The 13,625-nt window shown below is 44.8% G+C and overlaps 1 protein-coding gene across 1 annotated transcript in view; it reads left to right on the top strand.

Annotated features, from left to right (window-relative positions):
- Window positions 1-13,625, top strand: part of MCCC2 (methylcrotonyl-CoA carboxylase subunit 2) — a 95,909-nt gene that overhangs the window by 45,662 nt on the left and 36,622 nt on the right. Inside the window, exon 9 of the mRNA XM_068248214.1 lies at window positions 1,288-1,387. Within this exon, the coding sequence (XP_068104315.1) occupies window positions 1,288-1,387 (100 nt within the window). The remainder of the gene's footprint in view (window positions 1-1,287; window positions 1,388-13,625) is intronic.

A 13,625-nucleotide genomic window follows, 5' to 3' on the forward strand; every position in this document is an offset into this window, starting at 1 on the left:
TTAATTGGAATTACGCCTATAGCGCCGCACAGTGAGTAACTTCGGGGCTGTCACAAGACTGAGCTTAAGTCACTTTTAAAACACTATAATTCGGCCGCCAGCAAATAGCTGGAAGCCGAATTACATCATTCCCCACCATCCATGTGGACCTGGAGGGGCTACAGTAATTAACGCCTCCGGGACTTGTGCAGCAGCATGATAAGCCCTATATTGGCTGTATCCTGTGCCCAAGTCTCCCGACAGCTTATTCATAGGTACGCCCAAGTTAGAATTTGATTAGATCTTTTTTTAAGGCTAATTCACACTACAAGAGCTTTTCTAAGCGCTTTGTGTTTTTAAAAGCTCTTGCTAATGTTATCCTATGTGAGTGTTCACACTGGAGCGATGTGACTTTGTAAAAATCCCCTATAGGATTGCATTAGCAAGAGCTTTTAAAATCTCTGGCGTTTAAAAAGCTTTTGTAGTGTGAATCAGCCCAAAGGTCCATAAAATATCTTGCATTATTATTTGCATCCTATTGACCATTCTTAAAGTCTTCCAGTCATGTAACCTTCAATTATGTTTGTATTGTGATCACGCACTGCTGGCACCCTTTAATGTGTAAGAACCCTCACCCTTTAAAGAGTAACTGTCGGGCATAAAATCAAAAATCAATTCTTTATTTTTATCTGGTAAACAAGTAATTAGGATGCTAACCATGCAATCCAAAAGCTAAAATCACTATGACTTTTCTTGTTTATGAATGATCATTCCCCAGTTTACTATTTGGTACGTTGCTGCACAATGGAAGTTGCAGGGCATGCTGGGTTGTCTTTTTTTGCTTCTTTATTTCCCCTCAGACTTAACTAATGTTCAGAAGCAAAAAAGGACAACCCAGCATGCCCTGCAACTTCCTTTTTGCGGCAACGTACCAAATAGTAAACTGGGGAATGATCATTCATAAACAAGAAAAGTAATAGAGATTTTAACTTTTGGATTGCCTGATTGGCATCCTTATTACTTGTTTACTAGATAAAAATAAAGAATTGATTTTTGATTTTATGCCCGACAGTTACACTTTAAGGCTTGTACATCTGCTAGATCAGTGTCTCCCTTTTTGTTGCTTGATCATCGGTAATACTACAGGGGACAAGCACTGTACAGACTCATTGCTCGACTATAGTAAAGCATGTACTGTAGAAAGTACTGTAGTGTGTGTGTGTGTGTGTGTGTGTGTGTGTGTGTGTGTGTGTTTGGGGGGACACATTGTTAAAGATTGCAGTTGCTAAAACCTTTGTCTTTAACCAGAAACTCTGGAGTGACTGATCACTACGCCTTGGATGACAGCCACGCCCTTCACCTTGCCCGGAAAGCAGTGCGAGCATTAAACTATAATAAGAAGCTTGATGTAAGTTGCAGTATGACCATACTTGTGTATTTACTTCTAAGTTTTCTTATGCACACACCAGAAATTGTTGTAACGACTCCCTCACCTTCAGATTCATATAGAGTATAATTTCTCAGTCTGGGCCAGTTGAGCTGCTCTATAGTTATCATAGAATTTTGGGAACCCTAGGCTGCCAACTGAAGTGAGAGGGATATGGCATCTGCTATATTTATTTCCATTTAAACAATGCCAGTTGCTTGGCAGCCCTGCTGATCTATTTGGCTGCAGTAGTGTCTGAATCAGACCAGAAACAAGCATGCAGCTTATCTTGTCAGATCTAACAATAATGTCAGAAACACCTGATCTGCTGCATGCTTGTTCGGGGCCTATGGCTGAAAATATTAGAGGCAGATGATCAGCAGGACAGTCAGGCAACTGGTATTGCTTAAAAGGAAATAAATATGGCAGCCTCCATATCCGTCTCGCTTCAGTTGCCCTTTAGGGGCGCATACACTCATTCAATATAGGCCAATTTCAACAGAATCTGAATATTTAGTGAACAGATTGTGTAGATAAACTCTTATATCTGATCAAATGTAATTTATAGCCAGGTTCGCCACCACTTTGTGTAATTAAACCTCGTCATAAACTTGCATAAAACATTAAACAGCTCTTATTGTTTCTATGCAAGATTGTGAATGAAAAAAGCTGTAATTCCACGAAGCATTGCTGTGACCCTTGCTATAATTACGTTTGATTATCACTAGGAGGTACTGGAGCTGGGTTGAGGCACGCAGTTTCGATATTTGCTGTTTGGGTGTTTTCATTGAGAAGAGCTAAGCTCTCATAGTACTCGGAAGTGGTAATTTTAGCCAACCAAGATTGGGTGTGCAAGGACTGTTGCCCGGGAGGGATTGGGACTCGATCATTGGGTTCAGGGATGAGGCCGTACACAGGCTAGCAAGTCATCTTATGGTGGTGGGGGGGAAAGAGCAGCGCATGGAGGGAGGAGCAGGTGGAGTGATTGGAACAATGGGCAAGTTGCTCTGCCAGTTGGATGGCTTGCTGGCGCACCAACGACAGTCGGTGGCTGTTGTCCACACAATAGATTTTCACCCAAAGTGTCAGCCTTGGACAAGTTTTTAATCTAGCTTGTGTACGTGTGTAGCTGGATTTTTACTTTGGAGGAGATTCTGGATTTTGTTTTGGGCCACATTCTGTCATTTTAAAATGATATAACTGAATATGTGCAGACTCAGTCCAGTGTAATCAACATTTTCAGGTTCTATCTTGATAGTTTAATAACATACAGTTGTGTTCAAAATTATTCAACCCCCAATGCCTTAAAGGGTTTTAGGGAATTTAGTGTACATTTGTAATTGTGTTCAGAATGAAATCAATTGTTTTTGTAATACAGTATTAAATGTTGTTTTTGTGATTTCTGCATTGACACAATTATTCAACCCCTTAAAGACTATCACTCTTAAGAACAGAGGTTCATTCAAGTGTTTTCGATCAGGTATAGAAAACACCTGTGGATGTTAACGAGCAGCAATCAAGCATAATAAGCACCAATTAGGTAGATTTAAAATGACTGTGATAATCAGCTCCTTCTAGACATTTACTGGTGTATTTACAAACATGTTGAAGTCAAGAGAATGGCCCAGGAAGACAAGAGAAGAGGTGATTTCTCTTCGCAGGAAGGGCATTGGCTATAAGAAGATTGCTAAGATGTTAAACACACCAAGAGACACCATAGGAAGCATAATTTGCAAATTCAAGGCAAAGGGCACTGTTGAAATGCTACCTGGTCGTGGCAGAGAGAAGATGCTGACTTCGACTGCTGTGCACTACCTGAAGCCAAAGTGGAGAAAAGTCCCCGTGTGACTGCTGAGGAACTGAAAAAAGATTTATCAGATGCGGGTACTGAAGTTTCAGCTCAGACAATAAGGCGCACACTGCGTAATGAAGGCCTCCATGCCAGAACTCTCAGAAGCACCCCCTTGCTGTCTCCAAAGAATAAGAAGAGTCGACTGCAGTATGCCAAAAGTCATGTGGACAAACCACAAACGTTTTGGGATAGTGTTCTGTGGACTGATGAAACAAAATTAGAACTGTTTGGGCCCATGGATCAACTCTACGTTTGGAGGACGAAGAACAAGGCCTATGAAGAAAAGAACACCTTGCCTACTGTGAAGCATGGTGGGGGGTCAATCATGCTTTGGGGCTGTTTTGCTTCTGCAGGTACAGGGAAGCTTCAGCATGTGCAAGGTATCATGAATTCTCTTCAGTACCAGGAGATATTGGATGAAAATGTGATGCAGTCCGTCACAAACCTGAGGCTTGGGAGACGTTGGACCTTTCAACAGGACAATGATCCCAAGCATACCTCCAAGTCTACTAGAGCAAGGCTTTTCAACCTGTGGTACGCGTACCACCGGTGGTAATTTGCTGTTGGCCAGGTGGTACACACCAGGTTTGCCTGCTACTTTATTGCCCGCATGCGACTTGTCCTGGTCCTGTCCTGCCTCCACAAAGTTTGGCTCCTCCTCCCTCGCTCCTTGCTCTGCTGCTTTGCAGAATACTTCAGACCTCAGATCAGTGGGGAAGAGACAGCCAGTAATGGCGCAGATACAGAAAGGGACATCACTGCTCACTTCCTGTATTTGAAGTGTATGCGCCGTCACTGTGCACCGCTTGCCTGACTGTCACTTCTCTGCGGCTGGCTTACCAATGATCTGAGGTGTGAACTATTCCGCAGGGCAGCAGAGCAAGGAGTGAGCAAGGGGAGAGCCGAACTTTGTGGTGAGTCACTGCCTAGCTCTCAGCTCTCTGATGGTGGGACTGGGCTACCTCAGTTTCACGTTATTTTTTACTGACAAATACCTAAAAATTTACTGACAAAACATTTTTTTTACTGACACAATCTCGTGCGCCGCGCCGAAAAATGGGCGTGGCCACGCAACAGAATGTGGGCGTGGTCATGGGTGGGGCCAAATATACATGATTTTAGTATTGCTGTAAAAGGTCTGCCAGGGAAGTTTGAGTTCTGCCATAGTGTTTTCCCCCCTTCTCCCAAAATACATGTAATCTTACAGCATTTCACCAAAAATCCACGTAATCTGGCAGATGTTCTTCCAAAATACAGACAATATGGCAGTGGTTCCCCAAAATACACTTAATTTGACAGCAGTGGTTCCCCAAAAATAGGTAGCCAGGTCTATAGGTGTCCCCAGAATAGGTAGCCAGGGGTAGAGATGTCCCCAGAACAGGTAGCCAGGGGTAGAGATGTCCCCAGAACAGGTAGCCAGGGGTAGAGATGTCCCCAGAACAGGTAGCCAGGGGTAGAGATGTCCCCAGAACAGGTAGCCAGGGGTAGAGATGTCCCCAGAACAGGTAGCCAGGGGTAGAGATGTCCCCAGAACAGGTAGCCAGGGGTAGAAATGTCCCCAGAACAGGTAGCCAGGGGTAGAGATGTCCCCAGAACAGGCAGCAGAACAGGTAGCCCGGGGTAGAGATGTCCCCAGAACAGGTAGCCAGGGGTAGAGATGTCCCCAGAACAGGTGGCCAGATGTCCCCAGAACAGGTGGCCAGGGGTAGAGATGTCCCTAGAACAGGTGGCCAGGGGTAGAGATGTCCCCAGAACAGGTGGCCAGGGGTAGAGATGTCCCTAGAACAGGTAGCCAGGGGTAGAGATGTCCCCAGAACAGGTAGCCAGATGTCCCCAGAACAGGTGGCCAGGGGTAGAGATGTCCCCAGAACAGGTGGCCAGGGGTAGAGATGTCCCCAGAATAGGTAGCCAGGTGTCCCCCCAGCAGGCAGCAGGAGGGGAGCAGCGCAAAGAGGGAGCGATCATGGGCACAGCGGTGGGGAAGGGGGAGCGGTGGGGAAGGGGGGACGTCTCCCCCCCCCCCTTCCCTCACCTTAGGTCTCCCCCCTCCCTCCCCCCTCCAGGTACACTTTAAACATCAGATCCGTCTCATATGTCCCTTACTGCCCAGAACTCCATTCTGAGCACAAGTGAAAATCTGCATAGAGTGCAGTGATGTAATCAGCCTGGACAGGCTGTGTGGCAGTTAATGAAAAGTTTGCATTTTAGGGAACAATTGCCACACAGCCTGAACAGACTGATCACATCACATGCAGAACATGAAAATCCCTGCACAGTGCTCATTCATGCAGCACATGACCAGGGCAGACATCCGATGCCTCCTGCACTCGTCTCCAGCAGCAGCCCCTGGAGCACAATAAACAGTTAAACTTTTTTTTCATCAGCGTCTCCTCACCACTCCTCCTCTTTGATGTCTGTCTCCCTGCTTGCTGGCTCCTGGAGGCTGCATGCAACCCTCTCCAGCCAGCACCACTGTCAGAGGACTTGGAGACTGACACACTCAGTCAGTCATTCAGCCGCTCTGAGTGCGGACACATTCCCGGGCTTCCTGATACAGTGACAGAGGCGGCCAGGCGGGGGTGGAGTCGGCCGGAGAAAGAAAGAGGAGGGGATGTGAGGCTTGTGTGGGACAGAAATGCCTGCTACTGGCTGCCACAGCGAGCCAGGGGGGGGGCGGAAGTAAATAACTGCAACAACCCGCACCCGGCAAGTGCAGGAATGTAATGTACGGAAATCAGGGGCACTTCAATTTAACTGTTTATTTACGGACAATCCGTAAATTTACTGACGGTTGGCAACACTGGGCTACCTATAATTATGCGGGAGGGGGGGGGGGGGGGGCGGGGGACGAGGCACTGTAATAACAGTGCAAGAGATTTGGGTGCAGTCGGCGCCATCATAGGCCGAAATAGAATTATGGCTATAGCGGCGCACAGTCAGTAACTTCGGCGCCATCAGAAGATAGTGCTGAAGTTGCTTTTAAAACACTGCAATTCGGCTTCCAGCAATAGCCGTATACCAGCTGTATCCTGCGCCCCAGTCTCCCGGCGGCAGAGTCGGATTATCCACCAGGCAATAGAGGCAGTTGCTTCATTCTAGTGAAAGGTCAGGGGCCCCGGCAGCGCCAATAAAGATTTATTGCCCCTGTTGATGTAACTCTTTATGGTCAGTTAAAAACAAAGTCTTCAGGAATGCTCTCTGTAACATAGTTAATAAGACACATACACTGTTTTCTCCTGGATCTTCCTCCCCCACCCCTCCTTAGTTTAGCGGTCAGACACAGGCAGGGGGTCTGGAATGACTAATGTTATTTGTGTGATCTCTGTCCAGCGTTCTCCACTAATAAAAATGTTTTGCAAACAAACAGCAGAACTACTTGCTAGCCAGGGCTAAGGCTACAGGTACATCTGTAGTTAATTTTTCTTCCATGATAGCATCATCATTTACCGTTAGTTTTATCACCCCAGTTATACCTGAGTGTGGCCACAGCCATGCTCAGATGTGAATCTTGTAAGTTTGGCATGCTGTTGCATTATCTGGCAGCTAAAAAGATGCAATTTGCAGAGGGGAGCAAAGTATCTATTACAGGGGAGAAGGGGGGGGGGGGATTTACCCCCAGACCACCTTTTATTCAGTGATTTAGGGCTGGTCCAGCATCTGGTGTATTCAGGTTTGTTGTTGTAAGGCAATGTGAAGCACTAGGCTAGCTGATAAAAGTGCAATTAGAGGGCAGGCAAGCTGGTAAATATACACAGCATGATGCAGAGCTTGCCTGGAGGGTCCATAGGAAAATATCTGTCTGGTCTCTCTCAATTGTTATGACTGCATGTGTGGGTAAGGTGTTAAACAAGTTGAAAAGTTTTTGACAGTCCCTAGACTCCGGGAGGGCTGCTTTCTGACTTGTGTGAGAGACTGACAGGGACAGGAGTCCTATTACAGGCAAGTAGCCTGTGTGATGTGGGACTGCAATACAGAGAAGCTCTCTGCTCCATCTCAGGCCTGGTGCACACCAGAGGAGTTTTTCTGAGCGGTTTGAGTTTTTGAAACCTCCTGCTAATGTTATCCTATGTGTCTATGCACATTGGAGAGATGAAGTTTTGTAAAAAAAAACCCCATAGCATTACATTGGGAAGAGCTTTTGAAACCTCTAGCGTTTGGGGAGCTTTTCTGGTGTGTCTCAGCCCTTAGACTATTCTCAATTTCTCTCCACTCCTCCTCTCTCTGGGCTAGTGCACCCCAAAATCGCAATAGCAATCGCTAGCAATTTGGGAGTGCGATTTTGTGAAGTGATTTGCAGAGCGATTTTTGAATGAATTGCTCCAAAAAATGCTACATGCAGGATGTTTGCGATTTTGAAAAAACCACAATGCCGCTGTGGGAACACTCTCATAGGGTAACATTAGCCAAGCACTTTTCAAGTTGCTCTTGGTGTGCACCAGCCCTCCCTCATTCACCTTTGTTTCCCTCTTCCCCTAGTGCTGGGTGTCTGTGTCTTCTTGTGTCATACAGGAAAGCTAAATAAAAGTACAATCCTGGTGAGGCAAATACCTTCTTCCCTCTCAGCTTTTCTCTCCTCACCGTTTCTCCTCTTCTCTGCATAAGGGCTCAGACACACTATAAGCACTGTTCTGAGCGAATTTACCACGATCGGGATTTTACCGCGATCACGATTTTACCATGATTTTAATGTAAGTCAATTTGAGCGTTTTTTAAAAAGCTCTCAGAAACCTCTGATGGCTAAAAGCACTCAGAAAATCGCTTATAGTGTGTCTGAGCCCTTAGTATTTGTACGCTGCAGGTGAGTTGGGCGTCGGGAGCGCCGAATGACGGCTTTTCCTGCTGCTAATATTCTCCCCGGTGGCGATAAATACCATTCCCCCTCCAAGTCGTCACAACTCTGAGGGAGGTGTAATTTGGGGTGCGGCAATCACCAGAGCCCCGAATTTCCCTTACGCGTTCCGCACAGCATATTATTGCTGCTATGGGGCTCCTGGTTTGGGTAACCGGTGCTGAGCGGCGTGCACCAAAACCACCTGCTTTGCCTTCTCTCTCCTCTCTCCAATCTTATTAGAAACCATAATCTAAAGCTGGCCATACATGCATCAATTGTTACTGACAGATTATTTCACTATGATCGAATCATAATGGCTTTTCCACCTGTCAGTACTGAGTATGGATGTGGCCTATAGGGTTTCATACTATAGTAAAGTGAGTTGTGTGCGGGCAGTAATGCACTGCCACTGACCACCAAAAAGGCATGGATTTTGAGGGGGGGGGGGGGGGGTGAGAACAGTGATAGAAGTAGGGGTACCAAAACTTCGGGAAATTTGCATGAGTCTACTAACACACTAGGACGTTGTTTGATGCGACGTTAAGCATATACACTTTCACATTTAGCAACGCACATACACTTTCACAGTGTGACGTAAAAGTCGCACGTTACAAAATGTATTTACTATGGAACGAAAACGGCACATGAGGAACAGTTTAAAAAAGGAAAAAAAAACATTACTGAGCATGTGCATTACACATAACGCAGCAGATTCATTGTTAAACGCACTGCATGCAGCACTTTTTAATAACGCTACGCGTTACACACTAACGCAATGTGTGCACTATGAATGTCGCACAGACTTTGTAGTGCTGTGCTTTACTCTGTGTTAAAGTATTTTATAACGTGCGACTTTAACGTCACACTGTGAAAGAGCCCTCAGTGAGCCAGGGATCATGGTGCCAGGAGGGAGATCAGTAAAAATGTGTGGCCTGACAGAGGGAGATGGTGCCAAAGGGGAGGACATAAGTGAGTGGAGGGGGGCCCCAAATTTATTGCCCTGCTTGGGGCCCTGTGTGGTCTTAATCCGGCTCTGCCCGGCGGGCAGTTCATAAGTATACCGGGGGGGAGAGAGAAACTTGCAAGGCTACCTATATTGGCAATCTACCCACAGATTGCCAATACTGACAATATGTAGGCTTGCAATCTAATTGTAGTTGTTTTCCCCACCAATGCCTCCTGCTTTTCCCCTCCCATATACCCTCTTATTTTCTTAAAGTGTACCTGTAAGAAAAAAGTGCCCAGGGGGGTACTTTCTTCAGGGAAGGTGAGACCTTTGTATCCTAAAGAGGTTTCCCCCTTCCTCCACAGTAGAAGGGATCCAGCTCTGGGAGCCCCAAAGTTCTCCTTGGCGGTGTGTGCGCATGCGCAGTAGTATTTTTTCTTGGCTGCAGTGCTTGAGTTTAGGTCTTTAAAGAGGTTCTGTGGGATTCTAAAAATCAATCAAACAAGCTGACACTTATCTGGGGCTTCTATCGGCCCCCTGCAGCTGTAATGTCCCGTGCCGTCTTCCTACGATGTTTCGTTTCCCGCCGCCGGTCCCAGTTTAATATTCGTCTAAACAGACGAATAATGTTAGCTCCTGCTCGCGTCATCGGGAGCTTACTGCACAGCCGCAGTGTAATAACTCGTGTGATTACACTGGGACCAGCAGCGGGGAACGGAGCATCGGAAGAGGACGGCGTGAGACATTACCACTGCAGGGGGCCGATAGAAGCCCCAGGTAAGTGTCAGCTTGTTTGATACTTAAGCTACATCTACACGTAGCGATCCGGCGGGGATTTGGCTTATCAATCGGCTCGATTGATAAGATCCGACAGGTCGGATCTCGCCCCCGCCGATTCCCTGCTCATTCCCCACGAGGGGACAATGGCAGGGAATCGAACAGAAGATAAGCGGGGACGAGGGCGGATCGAATCGGACGCGCGGGCAAGCGGGGACGCGGAAGAGGCGATCCGGCGGCTAATCGAGCCACCGGATTGCTCTGTCTAGATGAGGCTTATGGATGCAAAAGAACTCCTTTAAAGGCAACTTAAGTGAGAAGAATACAGTGGCTGCTATATTAATTTCCTTTTAGGCCTTTTACACAGTAAGACGTTGCGTTTGGTGCGATGTTAAGGTCGCATAACATGCCCCCAATGCAACGCATAACTATATATAACTTTGACGTTAAACGCCCTGCGTTTGGTGCGCCGTTTTCATCGCAGAGTAATAGAACGAAAACGGCGCATGCGTTAAAAAAAAAAAGTTACTGAGCATGTGCAAACAGTCTAACACAACTAAAAACGTGTATAACGCATAGCATGCAGCACTTTCATTTAACGTCCAGCGTTAGACACCAACGCAACGTCTGCACTGTAAATAGCCCATTGATTTTTCATTGCTGTAAGTTACTGTGCGTTACATGTTGTTGTAACGTGAGACTTTAACGTCGCACTGTGAAAGAGCCCTTGAACTATATGAGTTGACTGGCAGCCCTGCTGATCTATGTCTCTGCAGAAGTGTCTGAATCACACCAGAAACAAGCATGCAGCTAACCTTGTCAGATCTGACAATAATGTCAGAAACACCTGATCTGCATGTGCTTGTTCAGGAGCTGTGGCTAAAAGTATTAGAGGCAGAGGATCAGCATGATATCCAGGTAACTGGCATTGCTTAAAAGGAAATAAATATGACAGCCTCAATATGCCTCTCACTTAATTTCTCCTTCAACTGCTCACTTTTTTCACTGTAGTGGTCCTTTAAACAGCTGAAATGTGACAGTTGGAAAATTACAGTTTAAATAAAAGGGCAGTGGAAATTTGGCAGTTGAAAAATGACATTTAGAAAATGACAATTAAAAATTGACAGTTGGAAATTGGCAGTTAAAATTTGACAGTTGGAAAATGTCAGTTGGAAATTGGCAGTTGGAAAATGACAGTTGGAAAATGGCAGTTAGAATTGGACAGTTAGAAAATGGCAGTTGGAAAATGACAGTTGGAAAATGGCAGTTAAAATTGGACAGTTAGAAAATGGCAGTTAGAAAATGGCAGTTAGAAAATGGCAGTTAGAAAATGGCAGTTGGAAAATGGCAGTTGGAAAATGACAGTTGGAAAATGACAGTTAAAATTTGGCAGTTGGAAAATGGCATTTAAAAGTTGAACTGTCATTTTTCAAATGTCATTTTTCAACTGCCATTTTCCAACTGTCGAATTTTAACTGTCATTTTCCAACTGTCATTTTCCAACTGTCATTTTCCAACTGCCATTTTCCAACTGCCATTTTCCAACTATCAAATTTTAACTGTCATTTTCCAACTGCCATTTTCTAACTGTCATTTTCCAACTGCCACATTTTAACTGTTTTTCAACTGTCATTTTCCAACTGCCATTTCTCAACTGTCATTTTCCAACAGCCACATTTTAACTGTTTTTCAACTGCCATTATTTTCCAACTGTCATTTTTTGAACTTCCATTTTTCGACTATCCTTTTCCAATTGTTTCCTTCCTCCTTTCCTATTTTATTTATTTCGCAAACACATGCCTTGAGGTCCTTAATGTTGATTTGCCACCTCATTTTGTGTTTTGGAGGCTAGATTTGCATCACGATTTGCACAATTTAAAACTGGCTATCTCTAAAAACAGTGGCAGGTGTCAGATATGGTGGCTGGATAGTGTAATAGTTAAGGGCTCTGCCTCTGATGTAGGAGACCTGGCTCTTCCTATTCAGTAAGCCAGCACCTATTCAGTAAGGAGTTCTTTGGGCCAGACACTCTAACACTGCCTACTGAGTAGTGGCTGCCTCACAAGCGCTTTGAGTCCGACAGGAGAAAAGCGCTATACAAAAAAAGAAATTATTATATGGACAACTCTAAAGTGGGAGCAGAGGAAATAGCCTATGTTGGCTTTTTATCTTCCTATTTTGCTCCCAGTCTAATGACCCATTTATTGGCTTCAGCTTTCATAGTGGTTCTCTTTCCAGGCTAGCAGCACTTTTAGCCACCTTTGAAACTTGTCCACACATTCTCTACCTCAGTGTTTGGTGTTACTCTACGATGGTGACCCTCTTTTTCTTGGGCTACTTCAAATGTATTTATTTATTGTGCATTGTGGTGATTTATTGTTGCTGAGTTGTTTTTCAGATGAACTTGCACTGTTTTTTTCTTGATAAAGAGGTACTTTGTTGCTTTGGAATTTTGTATTATCTTAATTACAGAATGAATTACAGATCTGTCTGTACTAATTTTTTCAAGTGCCATTTACTTCTCTTTACAAAAATTGTATGGCACGTGTGTTGCTCTGCATGGCAGTATTAATTGAAATGAGACAGCACTGTGTTGGCACAGCACAGAGATGCATGCAGCAGTTTATTGTCAGAACACAGCACAGCACATGAGCGCCTGTAACACATTACTGAAATATGCTCAGCAATGCAGCAGTACATCCTGACCTTCGCGGTTGTTATCAAATTACCATTTTAACGGACCAAATATAGTGAAAAAGTAAGCAGTTAAAATCTTTCAGAACCAACATGTTTTACATAGTTACATAATTACATAGTTATTTTGGTTGAAAAAAGACATACGTCCATCGAGTTCAACCAGTACAAAGTACAACACCAGCCTGCTCCCTCACATATCCCTGTTGATCCAGAGGAAGGCGAAAAAACCCTTACAAGGCATGGTCCAATTAGCCCCTAAAGGGAAAAATTCCTTCCCGACTCCAGATGGCAATCAGATAAAATCCCTGGATCAACATCATTAGGCATTACCTAGTAATTGTAGCCATGGATGTCTTTCAACGCAAGGAAAGCATCTAAGCCCCCTTTAAATGCAGGTATAGAGTTTGCCATAACGACTTCATGTGACAATGCATTCCACATCTTAAAGGGACTCCGAGCAGTGCAGAAACTATGGAAAGATGCATATCATTTTAAAGCTCTCTTTCTCCTCTTTCCAATGATATATAAACCGCTGCCCTACGCCTTTTAGTTTTCGCTATTTTCGCGATTGAAATTGCCGCGGCCGCAAATTCAATCGCGAAAATAAAGAAAACTAAAAGGCGTAGGGCAGCGATTTAGGTGTCGCCAGAAAGAGGAGAAAGAGAGCTTTAAAATGATATACATCTTCTTTCCATAGTTACATTGTATTACACAGGCCGACTTTTTCTGCTGAATGGAGCTGCTGACACTGGGGAAAGTGTCGTCCTGTGTAACTATGGAAAGATGGATATCATTTTAAAGCTCTCTTTCTCCTCTTTCTGGCGACACCTAAATCGTCGCTCTACGCCTTTTATTTTTCTTTATCTTCGCGATTGAAATCGCGGCTGCGGCAATTTCAATTGTGAAAATAGCGAAAACTAAAAGGCGTAGGGCGTCGGTTTATATATCATTGGAAAGAGGAGAAAGAGAGCTTTAAAATGATATGCATCTTTCCATAGTTTCTGCACTGCTCTGAGTGCCTTTAATCACTCTTACTGTAAAGAACCCTTTCCTAAATATATGGCTAAAACGTTTTTCCTCCATGCGCAGATCATGTCCTCTAGTCCTTTGAGAAGGC

Source organism: Hyperolius riggenbachi, chromosome 1, assembly GCF_040937935.1.
Source record: "Hyperolius riggenbachi isolate aHypRig1 chromosome 1, aHypRig1.pri, whole genome shotgun sequence".
NCBI classification, from domain to species: Eukaryota; Metazoa; Chordata; class Amphibia; order Anura; family Hyperoliidae; genus Hyperolius; species Hyperolius riggenbachi.